The sequence below is a fragment of the Xenopus tropicalis genome, chromosome 1 (assembly GCF_000004195.4).
Source record: "Xenopus tropicalis strain Nigerian chromosome 1, UCB_Xtro_10.0, whole genome shotgun sequence".
Taxonomy (NCBI): domain Eukaryota; kingdom Metazoa; phylum Chordata; class Amphibia; order Anura; family Pipidae; genus Xenopus; species Xenopus tropicalis.
In genome coordinates, this window is record NC_030677.2 from 22,137,218 (window position 1) to 22,151,312 (window position 14,095).

General features: G+C 41.2%; 2 protein-coding genes across 5 annotated transcripts in view; one reads left to right on the forward strand and one right to left on the reverse strand.

Moving 5' to 3' along the window:
• mfsd10 (major facilitator superfamily domain containing 10) overlaps positions 1-14,095 on the reverse strand; it is a 48,835-nt gene that overhangs the window by 32,839 nt on the left and 1,901 nt on the right. Inside the window, exons 1-2 of one of the 4 annotated variants that reach the window (XM_031895305.1) lie at positions 13,983-14,056; positions 7,643-7,677 (exon numbers count right to left, since the gene is read on the reverse strand). The gene's annotated coding sequence lies outside the window, so the exon portion shown is untranslated. Of the gene's footprint in view, positions 1-7,642; positions 7,678-13,982; positions 14,057-14,095 lie in introns of those variants that run through there. The other 3 variants (XM_031895308.1, XM_031895306.1, XM_031895307.1) reach the window with 3 other exon arrangements.
• Positions 788-7,000, forward strand: vim.2 (vimentin, gene 2). The gene is made up of 3 exons (XM_002940960.4): positions 788-1,304; positions 2,432-3,097; positions 6,723-7,000. Exons 1-2 carry the CDS (start codon positions 845-847, stop codon positions 3,094-3,096), a joined length of 1,125 nt encoding a protein of 374 aa, XP_002941006.1. The 5' UTR covers positions 788-844; the 3' UTR covers position 3,097; positions 6,723-7,000.

Consider the following 14,095-nt stretch of genomic DNA (forward strand, 5'->3'; position numbering starts at 1 on the left):
TCTGTAGTCTACATAGGGTCTATCAAATAGGCAATTATAGCTCTCATAATCCTTTACCCATTTATGACAAGTGGCTTTAGTAGCCTTCATTTCCTTTGCTGGTGTGGAGGCCTCTCTATATAAAAACCTCCTGTACTGGGTGCCCTGTGTCTTCCCACTGTCATGGCTCTGGAGGGATGCACAGTGAAACCTTACCTCAGGTGGCATAAAGCTCCTAAGAGTTTCATTTTTAAAGCTGAAATTCACCCCAGGCCAGTGTTCCTGTTCTCTAAAAACTGCACCAGCCCAGAGTATTCCTGTAGAAATCCATGGTTGCCATCTTCTTCAGCTTCTCCCACCTTCTCTTTGCTCCAGCAGGAAGATGCTTCTACAGAAATACCCTAGGCCAGTGCTTCTGTTAGCAGAAAACCCCAGCCTGGAGTTAGTGGTTATAAACACTGGGGTGGGGGTGCCTAATATTTTAGCACCCCACAGTGATTATACCTTTAATATTTCTTTAATAAGCCAGAATAGATATGTGGAATCACCAGGGAAAGCTTCATTTTCAGGAGTACATGCCCCATACCAAGCCAGGGCCAGCATGGAAACAAATGGTAATTTGTTATGTCACTGCAGAGAACATCAGAAATATTTGGTACCGTAGTGCTAAATGCTGCATGCTGTCAAACCCATTTGTATAATACAATTTTATTGGATATTAAGGAACTGCCTAATTGAAACCATACATTAAACCTCGTACAGCTGCAGGGTATTTAACACATTCCTGTGTAGGGTATAAAAGCTGTGTTTGTGCTATTGCCTGTTCACTTCTGAAATCACAAAGGCCAAGGTCACTATAGGCAAAATGAGAAACACTTCCTACTCTCAAAAATCTCTGACAGTCAATGAATCCAGCAGGATGCGCGGCCAAAGCTCTTCTGGTCATGATAACCTTGCTTTTTCGCAAGGCCAGGGAGGGATTAAGCAGACTGTAGATGAAGCCATTCCTAAGGTCTTCGTTTATCGGCCAAATGAGAAGGAAGAACTTCAAGAGCTGAATAACCGCTTTGCCGGCTACATCCATAAAGTCCATTCTTTGGAGCAAAAGAACAAGGCCCTGCGGACTGAGACTGAGGAGCTGACAGCCCGCTTGAAAGAAAGGGGTCCTGGCATTTCAGATGAGTACGACAAGGAATTCAAGGAGCTGAAAGAGCTGATTGAGAAGTTAACCAAAGAAAAGGGCATGGCAGAAATCGAGAGGGGAAATCTAGAAGAAGAAATTGATATCTGGAATGCAAAGTGCGATGAAGAGCTAATCCTTAAAGGTAAGCAATAGATGGCACTTAGACATATAGACGGCCAAGTGCAACAATGGATGTGATGGTGTTTTCCCTAAAGTGATATTAGGGGAGAGGGAAGGACGTTGAAATGTTACCGATCTATCATTTAGTGTAAAGCCACAACCTGTCTCACCAGGGAATATAACGGATACTGATTCAGGCTTTAAATCTCTCTAAAACCCCCTGAAACACCTCGGTAGCCACGTTTCATTCTGCTCATGGTCTTAAAGTCTAGAATATTCTGCACAGACCATGGCGACTTTTCTTCAATTATATCTCATTTGTAAAAATCTATCCCAATTTCTCAATTTCTTTATCTCAATTTACAACATTCTATCCCAAACTCAAATTGGGATTGCTCAATTATACTTTTTGTAGTTAGTAGGGATTTTTCCATTGTGTGTTTAAGGGGTGGTTCACCTTTCGGTGTGTAATAGGATGCCCTATTCCTAGCAACTTTGCAATCGGTCTTCATTATTCATTTGCTAAAGTTTTCAAATTATTTGCCTTCCTCTTCTACATTTTTCCAGCTGTCAGATGGGGGTCACTGACCCCGGCAGCCAAAAATGATGGCTCCGTGAGCAGGCCCCCTACTATTCATATTCCTGTCTCTTGTTTAAACCATGGCCTGGTTGTTAAGGTAAATAAGACCCTAGCAACCAGATGTCTGCTGAAAAAACAAATGGAAGAACTGATAAACAAAAAGCTAAATAACTCAAAAACCATAGTAAATAAAAAAGGAAGACCAACTGAGAGAACTGTGCAGACTTTGGTCCCTGGAATGAAGGATTTTTCTGAGAGAGGAAGTCAGATACCCTATGAACATGTTTACAAAAAAGGAGACATGAAATCCTGTGTTTCTTTTGATAGAGGACTCAGCACAGCGTTTCTGTGAGTGCTTATGGCTGTATTTATAACAATGTCAATTTTTAGGGATGAACTGAACCGCCATCTTTTTTGGTAAAATGTCTTTATAAAACCTATGTTCATTTGTACCCACCCTGCTGACTATTTTGAACATGTGTGATTATTTACAAAGTAGAAATATGGACTAAATTTTAGATCTACAGTAAAAACATAAAATATTAACAAAAATTTTTAAATTTTAACAGCGGAAGCTGAACAGACCCTGAGAGAATTCCGTCAGGATGTGGATGACGCAACCATTCAGAAACTTGAACTGGAGAGGAAAGTTGAGCAGCTGATAGATGAGATCGAATTCCTTAAAAAGCTTCATGATGAAGAAGTGGCTGATTTACTAAGGCAGATCGAGGAATCGAAGGTCTCAGCAGAACTGGATAGCAGTCGCCCTGACCTGGCTGCAGCAGTTAAGGCAATACGTGCTCAAATTGAGCAGGAAGTCACCAAAAATATCCAGGATGCAGAGAAGTGGTACAAGACCAAGCTTGGTTCCCTAAAGGGACAGGTCTCCAAGAATGAAGATAAGATGAAGACCATCAGGGAGGATATCAGCAGGTACTCCTCTCAAGTGTCAGATCTACAAAGTGAGATTGATTCCTTGAGGTCCCGCAATGAAGCTTTGGAGAAGCAGCTTGAGGATATGGAGGAACAGCACCTGGAACAAGTGGCGGCCCTGCATGAAATCATCTCTCACCTAGAGGGTCAGTTACTAGAGACCAAGGCTGACTTAGCCCGCTATCTGCAAGATTACCAGGATCTGCTCAACATCAAGATCAAGCTGGATGCTGAGATAGCAGTCTACAGGAAACTGCTGGAAGAAGAGGAACAAAGGCTTGGAATTAAGACTGAAAGCTAGGGTAAGAGCTTTATACATTATTTATTTATTAACCCTGGGCAACAGATACTTATGGTTGGTTCCTAGTGTTAGAAAACACTAGATCTCTAGACTCTTGAATAAATACAAAATAAGTGGAGCACTTATGGGAATTAATAAGTCAACATTTTGGTTCCTCATGTGAATCTTCCTTTGTTTGTCTTAAAGAAGGTTCACCTGAGGGTTGCACTCAAGAAACATTGCATAGGCATGTGTAGCCATCAACCCAGGTTACAAACACCATAATGACCAGTCCACCATTTACCTCTCTTTTTGGTCCAGGGGTTCTTAAACTATTTCACAATTTCAACCATACAAAGGATGTATTAGCTCCAGTAGGAGTTTTAAGCTTTATTACTGGGATATATGAAGAAGTACAAGGAGTCTAGCTTGGCCTCACTATAATTATAAGAAAACCTCAAATGAGGCTGCCCTCATAGGTACTGTAGGCAATAATTAAAAAGCATGTATCTATATCATTGCTTCCTACCATAGCTGAATCTTTGTGTTAGCAAAACCACAAAAAGATGTATGTATGTATATCTTTATTTATAAAGCACTACTTATGTACGCAGCGCTGTACAGTAGAATGCATTAATACAAACAGGGGGTTATTAAGATAGATAAATACAAAGTATAACAATAAATACAGATACAGTTGCAACAAGTCAAAGACACAAGAGGATGGAGGTCCCTGCCCCGTAGAGCTTACTATCTATTTGGGAGGGTAACTTACAGACACAAATGGGCAAATATAAGCGCTGTAGGTCACAGTGGGTGACCCAGATCAGGTGCTGGGTGAGTGCACCAAAAAGTAGTCTTTTAGTTTGGTTTTAAAAAGACTGGGGGAGGATTCTCTCCGGAGGAAATCAGGGAGGGCATTCCCAATGTAGGGGGCAGCAGGGCAGAAAGGTTTAAGGCGGGAAACAGCAGTATTAGTGGGGGGCGCAACCAAACGATTGCTCTGCGAGGAACGAAGGAGTTGGCCAGGAACGTACGGAGACACAAGGGAAGAGATGTAGTGAGGAGCAGAGGAATGAATGGCTTTGAAGGTTAAGAGAAGGAGTTTATAAAATATTCTTTGTTTAATAGGGAGCCACAATAAGGACTTTAACAGGGGAAGGGCCTGAACTCTCCTGGATGAGAGGAGGAGAATTCTGGCAGCAGTATTTAATATAGACTGTAGGGGGCGAAAGATACACATAGTTGTATCTGCAACAATAGCGAGGTCACATACACTCTGCACTTGTATTTGGCTAAAGAGCATTTTAGGTCTCATAAAAAGAGACTATAAAAAACAGAACGAAAGGTCATTATTTGGTACCATTTTGTGGACATCTGGCTGTGCTGAGGGCTAAATAAGCTCCCTAGCAGATAGTAATGCAAATAGCAGAAGATGCTTTGTTCAAGTAAAATCCATAAAAAACATTTTTAATTACTTAGTCTTATAACAATGAAAGCTACTATGGAATCATGTGGTTTAAGAATGTCAAAGTTTTATATTCCCAAGGGTTTAAGCCTTCCAGTCTTATATCATTCAAGGGAATTTGGGGTTACCCTCCTCTCTATACACAAGTACAGAAAATATACTCTATGACTATGTATGGGAACCTCATAAAGGAAACACACAAAAGAAATGGTGACTGTTTCCTGTATCAGTTGCAGTTAATTCCTTGTTCAGCAACCAATCACTTTGGCCAGGGATCTGCCATCCTTCCTGATTTCAAGCTGTAACTTGCAAATATATAAGGAGGAAAAAAATAAAAATAATATAATATGGCTCTGTGCCCCTGCCACACTGCCCTAACTCCCTCCAGGGGCCTCCGCTACTTGCCCGATGTCCTCCCCTGTGCGTGAAACTTACTTTCAACGTATATGAGGAGGGACACCAGCCGCTGGGGACAAAAGGGATCGCGTCTGGGCCTCCGGGGCCCACCGGGTATTTTCCCAGGGCCCTGGTGGCGCAGTCAGACCCTGCAGCCCCCCCAAAATGGAGTTGGCTTACCATAAAGTGGTAGGAGATTTTGGGAAAACAGGGGTATGTCTTTCTTTTTAATATTCAAATGTTGGGGTGTATACTACTGCTGTAGTGAATGATATGTATATAATACACAAGAGCTATGAATATACCTATAATCAGTGTTTAATGATATCATCAGTTATAATTGGTGCTAAGTAATGTAATTTCTGTCTGTAAAATTTGTATATTATGATAAATAGCTTAGCCTTTGATGTAAAATATAAGGATATTAGAAGTCACCTTGGAGTCTTAAGACCTGTATAAACCTATATGGTCATAGAACATCCTCAGTATTTAAAGGGGTTGTTCACCTTTTAGTATGATATAGACAGTAATATCCTAAGATAACTTGCCGCTGGTCTTTATTCTTTTTTTTTTTATAATCTATGTTTTTTTTATTTATTTTACTTTTTGTTCAGCAACTCTACAGTAATTTCAGCAGATATCTGGTTGCTATGGTTCAAATTACCTTAGCAACCAGGGAGTGGTTTGAATGAGAGACTGGTATATAAATACAAGACCTGAATAGAAAAATAAGTATAAAAAGTAACAATAGCAATAAAATTGTGACTTCACGGAGCAATAGTTTTTTTTGTTTGGTGGGGTCAGTGACTGCCATCTAAAAGTTGGAAAGAGTCAGAAGAGGGCAAATAATTAAAAAACTATAAAAAAAAATATAGACCACTTAAAAAGTTGCTTAGGATTGGCCATTCTATTAGCAATGGCTGAACAACTAGCAGCATCCCTTGACGGAAGCTACTGAGTGCTGCTGGGAAATGTAGTACAGGTATGGGATCCCTTATCCGGAAACCCATTATCCAGAAAGCTCCAAATTACGGAAAGCCTGTCTCCCATAGACTCCATTTTAATCAAATAATATAGAATTTTAAAATTGATTTCCTTTTTCTCTGTAATAATAAAACAGTGCCTGTACTTGATCCCAACTAAGATATAATTACCCCTTATTGGGGGCAGAACAGCCCTATTGGGTTTATTTAATGGTTAAACGATTCCCTTTTCTCTGTAATAATAAAACAGTACCTGTACTTGATCCCAACTAAGATATAATTACCCCTTATTGGGGCAGAACAGCCCTATTGGGTTTATTTCATGGTTAAATGATTCCCTTTTCTCTGTAATAATAAAACAGTACCTGTAATTGATCCCAACTAAGATATAATTACCCCTTATTGGGGGCAGAACAGCCCTATTGGGTTTATTTCATGGTTAAATGATTCCCTTTTTCTCTGTAATAATAAAACAGTACCTGTACTTGATCCCAACTAAGATATAATTAATCCTTATTGGATGCAAAACAATCCTATGGGGTTTAATTAATGTTTTATTGATTTTTTAGTAGACTTAAGGTATGGAGATCCAAATTAGGGAAAGATCCCTTATCCGGAATACCCTTAGTCCCGAGCATTCTGGATAATAGGTCCTATACCTGTACAACAATAAACAAAGGAAATGTGACATCTGAATGAATGATATGGCAGGAAAGCGCATTGTATGCATTTGATGTATACGTTATGCTTGGAACAAACATTCTGAATTAACACGAATCTCTTTTTTTCTTCCCATAAAGCCCACATTGAGACGACTGAAGTACAAAAAGGTCAAAACCAGCTCCACTGTTTAATCACAATGAAGCAAATTGGGGCGCATAAAGAATAAAGACTGAACCTGCAAGTCAACGTCCCCCCGAGTGTTCTACCATTCTGCTACATTAACCCTTTCCCATGATACCAATGCTTGCTTTATAGAGGCCGTCGGGGCAGCATTTTCCACATTTATTTTCATGCATTATTGTGCAGATGATTCAATACATTAAACCTGCAAATAAAAAATGTCTGTGCATTTGAATGAATAATATCATTTTGTTATAAAATCCAGGTGGTACCATTTGTCCTATAAACTGCAACAATCCCCCTGCTAGCCAGAGGGCAACCTTGGCATTGCCAGTCTCTCTCCTGTATGCCTATACTGGCATTGTACCATAATAAAGCCCTTCTGGCACAGTATAAGAGAAGCCAGCAAGCAAATACAGGTATTGGACCCCTTATCCGGAAACCCATTATCCAGAAAGCTCCGAATTACGGAAAGCCTGTCTCCCATAGACTCCATTATAATCAAATAATTCAGAATTGTAAAACTGATTTCCTTTTTCTATGTAGAAATAAAACGGTACCTTGGAATTGATCCCAACTAAGATATAAATAATCCTTATTGGATGCAAAACAATCCTACTGGGTTTAATTAACATTTTATTGATTTTTTAGTAGACGTAAGGTGTTGAGATCCAAATTACGGAAAGACCCCTTATCCGGAATACCCTTGGTCCCGAGCATTCTGGATAATGGGTCCTATACCTGTATAACAAAGAGATCTACAAACAAACAATATAAAATACCACTTTTAACCCCACAGCAACACCATGTAATTCCATCTTTGTTGTATTTAGGCAGCAATAATATAAACATATAGGTGAATCGGTTTCTAGCTTACCTGTAGCAGAAAGGCAAATCCTCTGGTAAAACCATCTGTAATAAAGGGGTGAACCTTAATTAATATTGCAGCAGCATTAATGAAACTTTCTGATAGTGAGCAATAACTTACACACACGCAATAGAGTTTAAACCTTTAGGTTCCTGGAAATCAGACGATGGATCCAAGGTGGAGACTCGCCTTTTATACAGAAGCCCCGCCCCCCTTAATACAGAAGCCCCGCCCCCTTAATACTGTTGTCATCAGCAAATAGTCGGCAATTCTAACTGATCAGCTTATGAACTTTCTAACCCCTTCAGCCAAGTCGTATTTGTTACTCAAATTACCTGTATATGAGTTTTGTTGTTTGTCTGTTTATTCTTGAGGGTATTTGCTGGGAATAATGCCCGTTTTTACTGGTGACTGTTACCCAAAAATATATGTAGAACAAGGGCACTGGACTTGCCTTATCTTTTCTATAGTTTTCTGAAATGTGCTGAATTGAATTCACTGACTAAACCTAAAGTATATTATCAAAGCAAAAATATATATATATATAATTGTAAATCATAAAATCTACAATACACCAGCCATCAGTGGGAGAATTTAACTCATCCCAGTTTCTTCTTTATGGTTTCTCCATACTGGACCTACACCAAACATGGCTCTGAGGTCTGCAACACTCACTTTTACCTATCTCCTTCACAAGCAGGATTTCTAGAACAGGTATGGTACCAGTTATCCAGAATGTTCAGGACCTGGGGTTTTCCAGATAAGGGATCTTTCCATAGTTTGGATCTCCATATCTTAAGTGCGCTAAAAAATCATTCAGACATTAAATAAACCAAATAGGATTGTTCTGCCCCCAATAAGGGGTAATTATATCTTAGTTGGGATCAAGTACAGGTACTGTTTTATTATTACAGAGAAAAGGGAATCATTTAACCATTAAATAAACCCAATAGGGCTGTTCTGCCCCCAATAAGGGGTAATTATATCTTAGTTGGGATCAAGTACAGGTACTGTTTTATTATTACAGAGAAAAGGGAATCATTTAACCATGAAATAAACCCAATAGGGCTGTTCTGCCCCAATAAGGGGTAATTATATCTTAGTTGGGATCAAGTACAGGTACTGTTTTATTATTACAGAGAAAAGGGAATCATTTAATCATGAAATAAACCCAATAGGGCTGTTCTGCCCCAATAAGGGGAAATTATATCTTAGTTGGGATCAAGTACAGGTACTGTTTTATTATTACAGAGAAAAGCGAATCATTTAAACATGAAATAAACCCAATAGGGCTGTTCTGCCCCCAATAAGGGGTAATTATATCTTAGTTGGGATCAAGTACAGGTACTGTTTTATTATTACAGAGAAAAGGGAATCATTTAACCATTAAATAAACCCAATAGGGCTGTTCTGCCCCAATAAGGGGTAATTATATCTTAGTTGGGATCTGAAAGGGGGATTGGGAGTGGCATAATACACGTCATTGGCAATGGGGGTTGGTGGAGTTGTAGCAACAGTGGGGGCCGGTAGAGCGATTTGAGTTGTTATTGGGGCACTATCTTCTGACCTTATACTTGTTGTTTCTACATATGTTCCCAAAACTTTTTTGTCTCCTTTAGCAAGGCTATCATAACAACTTGCTGCTTCTTTCTCTAAAATCTTTTTTTGAAAATCTCCAGCTGTAAGGGTGGGCCATTCAGAAATTAACTGTTTGGTGGTTAAACCACACTGAGGCGTCATATTCCCTAAACATGTCTGCACTTTGAGCTGGGACATATTGCCTTCAGAAGACAAAGCAGCGTCTTCTTTCCATATTTTAAAAAACCGTTTGACAAAGTCACTAGGTGACTCGTTAGGTTTTTGTCTACATCCAAGGGCTATCGACATAGATTGTCGATCAGTCCATAACCTTTTCATTTCCTTTTCTATTTCATCCCACATTGTATTTATACCCTCCGTTGTATTCAACGGATATTGGGCAGTATTCATAACATCAGCTGCTACAGGGTTGGAAATAGAAGGGACTTTAGTCCAATCCCATCCAGATTCTAAGTCATAACCAAGAATCCCATCAATGATTAATTTTATGTCAGCTTGATGCATACATTGGCCCTGACACATTCTTTTTAAATAGATTAAACAGGCACCAGGATTTTTCCTGGGGTCAGGGGCATTGCCGAGTAAATTTTGCAAATCAGACGGGCTTAAGGGTTTCATAATGAGTTGATCTCCGACAGTAAGGAAAGGATAATATTTATCTGCCTCATTAGTTTTGGGGTGTGTTGTCTTATTTCGAGATCCGAGTTGGGGTAGATTATGTGGAGGGGGTGGAGGTAAAGGATCAGGTAGCTTCTTTTTAAGTATGATTTTTTCAGGGGTGTGTACGATCACTTCAAACCCTATTTGGGATATTTTATCTTGAACAGCGGGAGAAGGGAACGTCGCACTTATTTGAGCTAATTTCTCTTGAGTGGCAGGGGAAGGGAAAATTTCTCCCTCTTCCTCCTCTTCTTCTTCTTCTTCTTCAATATATGTTTGGGAAGACTGGGAGGGTGACGAGAGAGGGGATGTGGTAATGGAGGAAACTGTTGCAGCAGGTTGTGCAGCAATAGGCATTTGGACAGGGGCGGATGTAAATGGTAAGGAAGGGGAAAGTAATGGGGTTTGTATTGGGGTTGCAGCGCCAACATATTGTTGTAACACTTGTGAGGCAGGTAGCGGAGCAGTGGGAGCAGAGGCAACAGCGATACAGATATCGTCGTCCTCCTCATTGTGAGGTTTATGTTTTAGATTTGGGTATATGGCAGTATAGGAAGGGGCAGGGGTTGAAACTTTTTTAGGATATTCTTTTTTGAATTGGGCAGTATCTGACTTGTTAACTAGTGTTGCAGGCTTACGTTTGAACATCCTGAACACTTGTAATTTATCTGTATTCTCAGTTTTGGGGAGGGAGGGCGTTGTATGCCATCCTGGGGCTATTTTCAACCAATTTTCACCACCCCGTGTCATATATGTGTAATTCCAATCTGGGTCCCCTGTCTCTTTTGTAATACACATCTGATTCACCATGTTCATGTAATAAAGATCATTGGCACCATCACGGGGGAAAGGATTTTCTAATTCTAAACATTCTCCCCATCCAGCTATATTATCAACCCATGGATCAACAAAAAATCCTCCTTCTGGACTACAACGGTACACATATTGCTTACATGTCTCATTAGCCAATGGTGGTGGCAAAGCTTTAGAAGTTTTGCTACCCATACTTACCAATTTGGTTTGGGAATACACGGCAAAAGCAGAGAAAAAGTAACACTAGGCTGTTTTGAGATCACGGTCCCAACAATGCCTTTAGCAATCTCTCGCGATCAACTCTTAATGCCGTCTATCCTCAAATTATTAACACATGAATGTAAGCACTCTCGGTAACACAAAATCGTCAGGGCTGAACTGAGATCAAGGTCCCAACAAGACCCACAACGACTTGCGATCACTCTTAATACCAGGTGTGCTTATGTGAGCAGATACATAAAATACAGTTACAGGTACATATAACAAAGACAGGACAACACAGAGATACGCATGCAGAGACAAATCAGTCAGTAAATAATATCTCCCACACACGTCCTGAGAATCCCTAATTCTCTTATTATCTCTGTATCTCTGTCTCAACACGTAAGAGACTGTAGACTGCTAACTGAACCCTTTTTAGATTGGCTTGTAGAGAAAAGCCAGGGGTAAGATGAAAACTGTCAAATTTAGACATAAATTCTTACTTACCACTGGATTTTCCCCGTCGCCAATCCCACTTCTGACACCAGAACTGAAAGGGTTAAATCCTGTAATCTCTGTCCGTAACACCTGTAGCACGAACTGTTAGGGTTAAATCTCTGTAACTCTGTCTGTGCACCTGTAGCACTGTCCCTATAAGCAGTCACGGACCGGTCCGATTTAATCTCTGTGTGATGGCAAGATATCTGATATGTCTCTTCAGGCGAGCTGATCAGGGTACTTGTACAAACGATACAACCAGTATGTGTATTGCAAACAAGTACAAATTTATTTTGTTTTGATATTACTTTTATAGTAGATAGGTAAACACATCCCATTATGCTTACGTATCATGGGTGGGCACATATGCCTTACAGTTATTAGCAAATAACAGAAATTCATTAAAATGGCTACTGAAGCTTATTATGGTTTCTTAGCCTTGAAAATAAGCTGAGATACCCAAGGCCAGAGCAACTTGGACAAAGACAAAATAATGAGGATAATCATAACAATTGAAGTAACACATACACAGGCCTTCATGATTGAAAACAAAATTGTGTAAATTCAACATTAAGCAATTTAGCCCCTATCACAGCATTTAGTAATTTAATCCCTATCAGGATCAAGTACAGGTACTGTTTTATTATTACAGAGAAAAGGGAATCATTTAACCATTAAATAAACCCAATAGGGCTGTTCTGCCCCCAATAAGGGGTAATTATATCTTAGTTGGGATCAAGTACAGGTACTGTTTTATTATTACAGAGAAAAGGGAATCATTTAAACATGAAATAAACCCAATAGTGCTCAAAAATAAAAAATGATTGGTGAACTTTGTATAAAATACTTACAAAAGACAGTATACATAGAGCTGTACTGGGGGTACAGAGAGAGACAGTATACGCAGAGCTGTACTGGGGGTACAGAGAGAGACAGTATACGCAGAGCTGTACTGGGGGTACAGAGAGACAGTATACGCAGAGCTGTACTGGGGGTACAGAGAGACAGTATACGCAGAGCTGTACTGGGGGTACAGAGAGAGACAGTATACACAGAGCTGTACTGGGGGTACAGAGAGACAGTATACGCAGAGCTGTACTGGGGGTACAGAGAGAGACAGTATACGCAGAGCTGTACTGGGGGTACAGAGAGAGACAGTATACGCAGAGCTGTACTGGGGGTACAGAGAGACAGTATACGCAGAGCTGTACTGGGGGTACAGAGAGACAGTATACGCAGAGCTGTACTGGGGGTACAGAAAGACAGTATACGCAGAGCTGTACTGGGGGTACAGAGAGACAGTATACGCAGAGCTGTACTGGGGGTACAGAGAGACAGTATACGCAGAGCTGTACTGGGGGTACAGAGAGACAGTATACACAGAGCTGTACTGGGGGTACAGAGAGACAGTATACACAGAGCTGTACTGGGGGTACAGAGAGACAGTATACGCAGAGCTGTACTGGGGGTACAGAGAGAGACAGTATACACAGAGCTGTACTGGGGGTACAGAGAGACCGTATACGCAGAGCTGTACTGGGGGTACAGAGAGACAGTATACACAGAGCTGTACTGGGGGTACAGAGAGACAGTATACGCAGAGCTGTACTGGGGGTACAGAGAGACAGTATACGCAGAGCTGTACTGGTGGTACAGAGAGAGACAGTATACGCAGAGCTGTACTGGGGGTACAGAGAGACAGTATACACAGAGCTGTACTGGGGGTACAGAGAGACAGTATACACAGAGCTGTACTGGGGTACAGAGAGACAGTATACGCAGAGCTGTACTGGGGGTACAGAGAGACAGTATACGCAGAGCTGTACTGGGGGTACAGAGAGACAGTATACGCAGAGCTGTACTGGGGGTACAGAGACAGTATACGCAGAGCTGTACTGGGGGTACAGAGAGACAGTATACGCAGAGCTGTACTGGGGGTACAGAGAGACAGTATACGCAGAGCTGTACTGGGGGTACAGAGAGACAGTATACGCAGAGCTGTACTGGGGGTACAGAGAGACAGTATACGCAGAGCTGTACTGGGGGTACAGAGAGACAGTATACGCAGAGCTGTACTGGGGGTACAGAGAGACAGTATACGCAGAGCTGTACTGGGGGTACAGAGAGACAGTATACGCAGAGCTGTACTGGGGGTACAGAGAGACAGTATACGCAGAGCTGTACTGGGGGTACAGAGAGACAGTATACGCAGAGCTGTACTGGGGGTACAGAGAGACAGTATACGCAGAGCTGTACTGGGGGTACAGAGAGACAGTATACGCAGAGCTGTACTGGGGGTACAGAGAGACAGTATACGCAGAGCTGTACTGGGGGTACAGAGAGACAGTATACGCAGAGCTGTACTGGGGGTACAGAGAGACAGTATACGCAGAGCTGTACTGGGGGTACAGAGAGACAGTATACGCAGAGCTGTACTGGTGGTACAAAGAGTGACACTAGTAACAGGCAAAGGGATGATACAGTGGGTTCCCACTCAGTGGGATGAGAGTGCAGTCAGTACAGCAGCCTGAGGGCATTACATGTGCCCCTGACTATTTACAGGACCTGGGAGCCTTACCTTGTACCTGGGGAAACAGAGTTGCAGAGTGAAGGCACTAAAAGAGTCAACGAGCAGTTACCAGAAGTTGGCCCCACCCTCCCTGAGGCACCGCCCCCTACTCACCAGGAAGT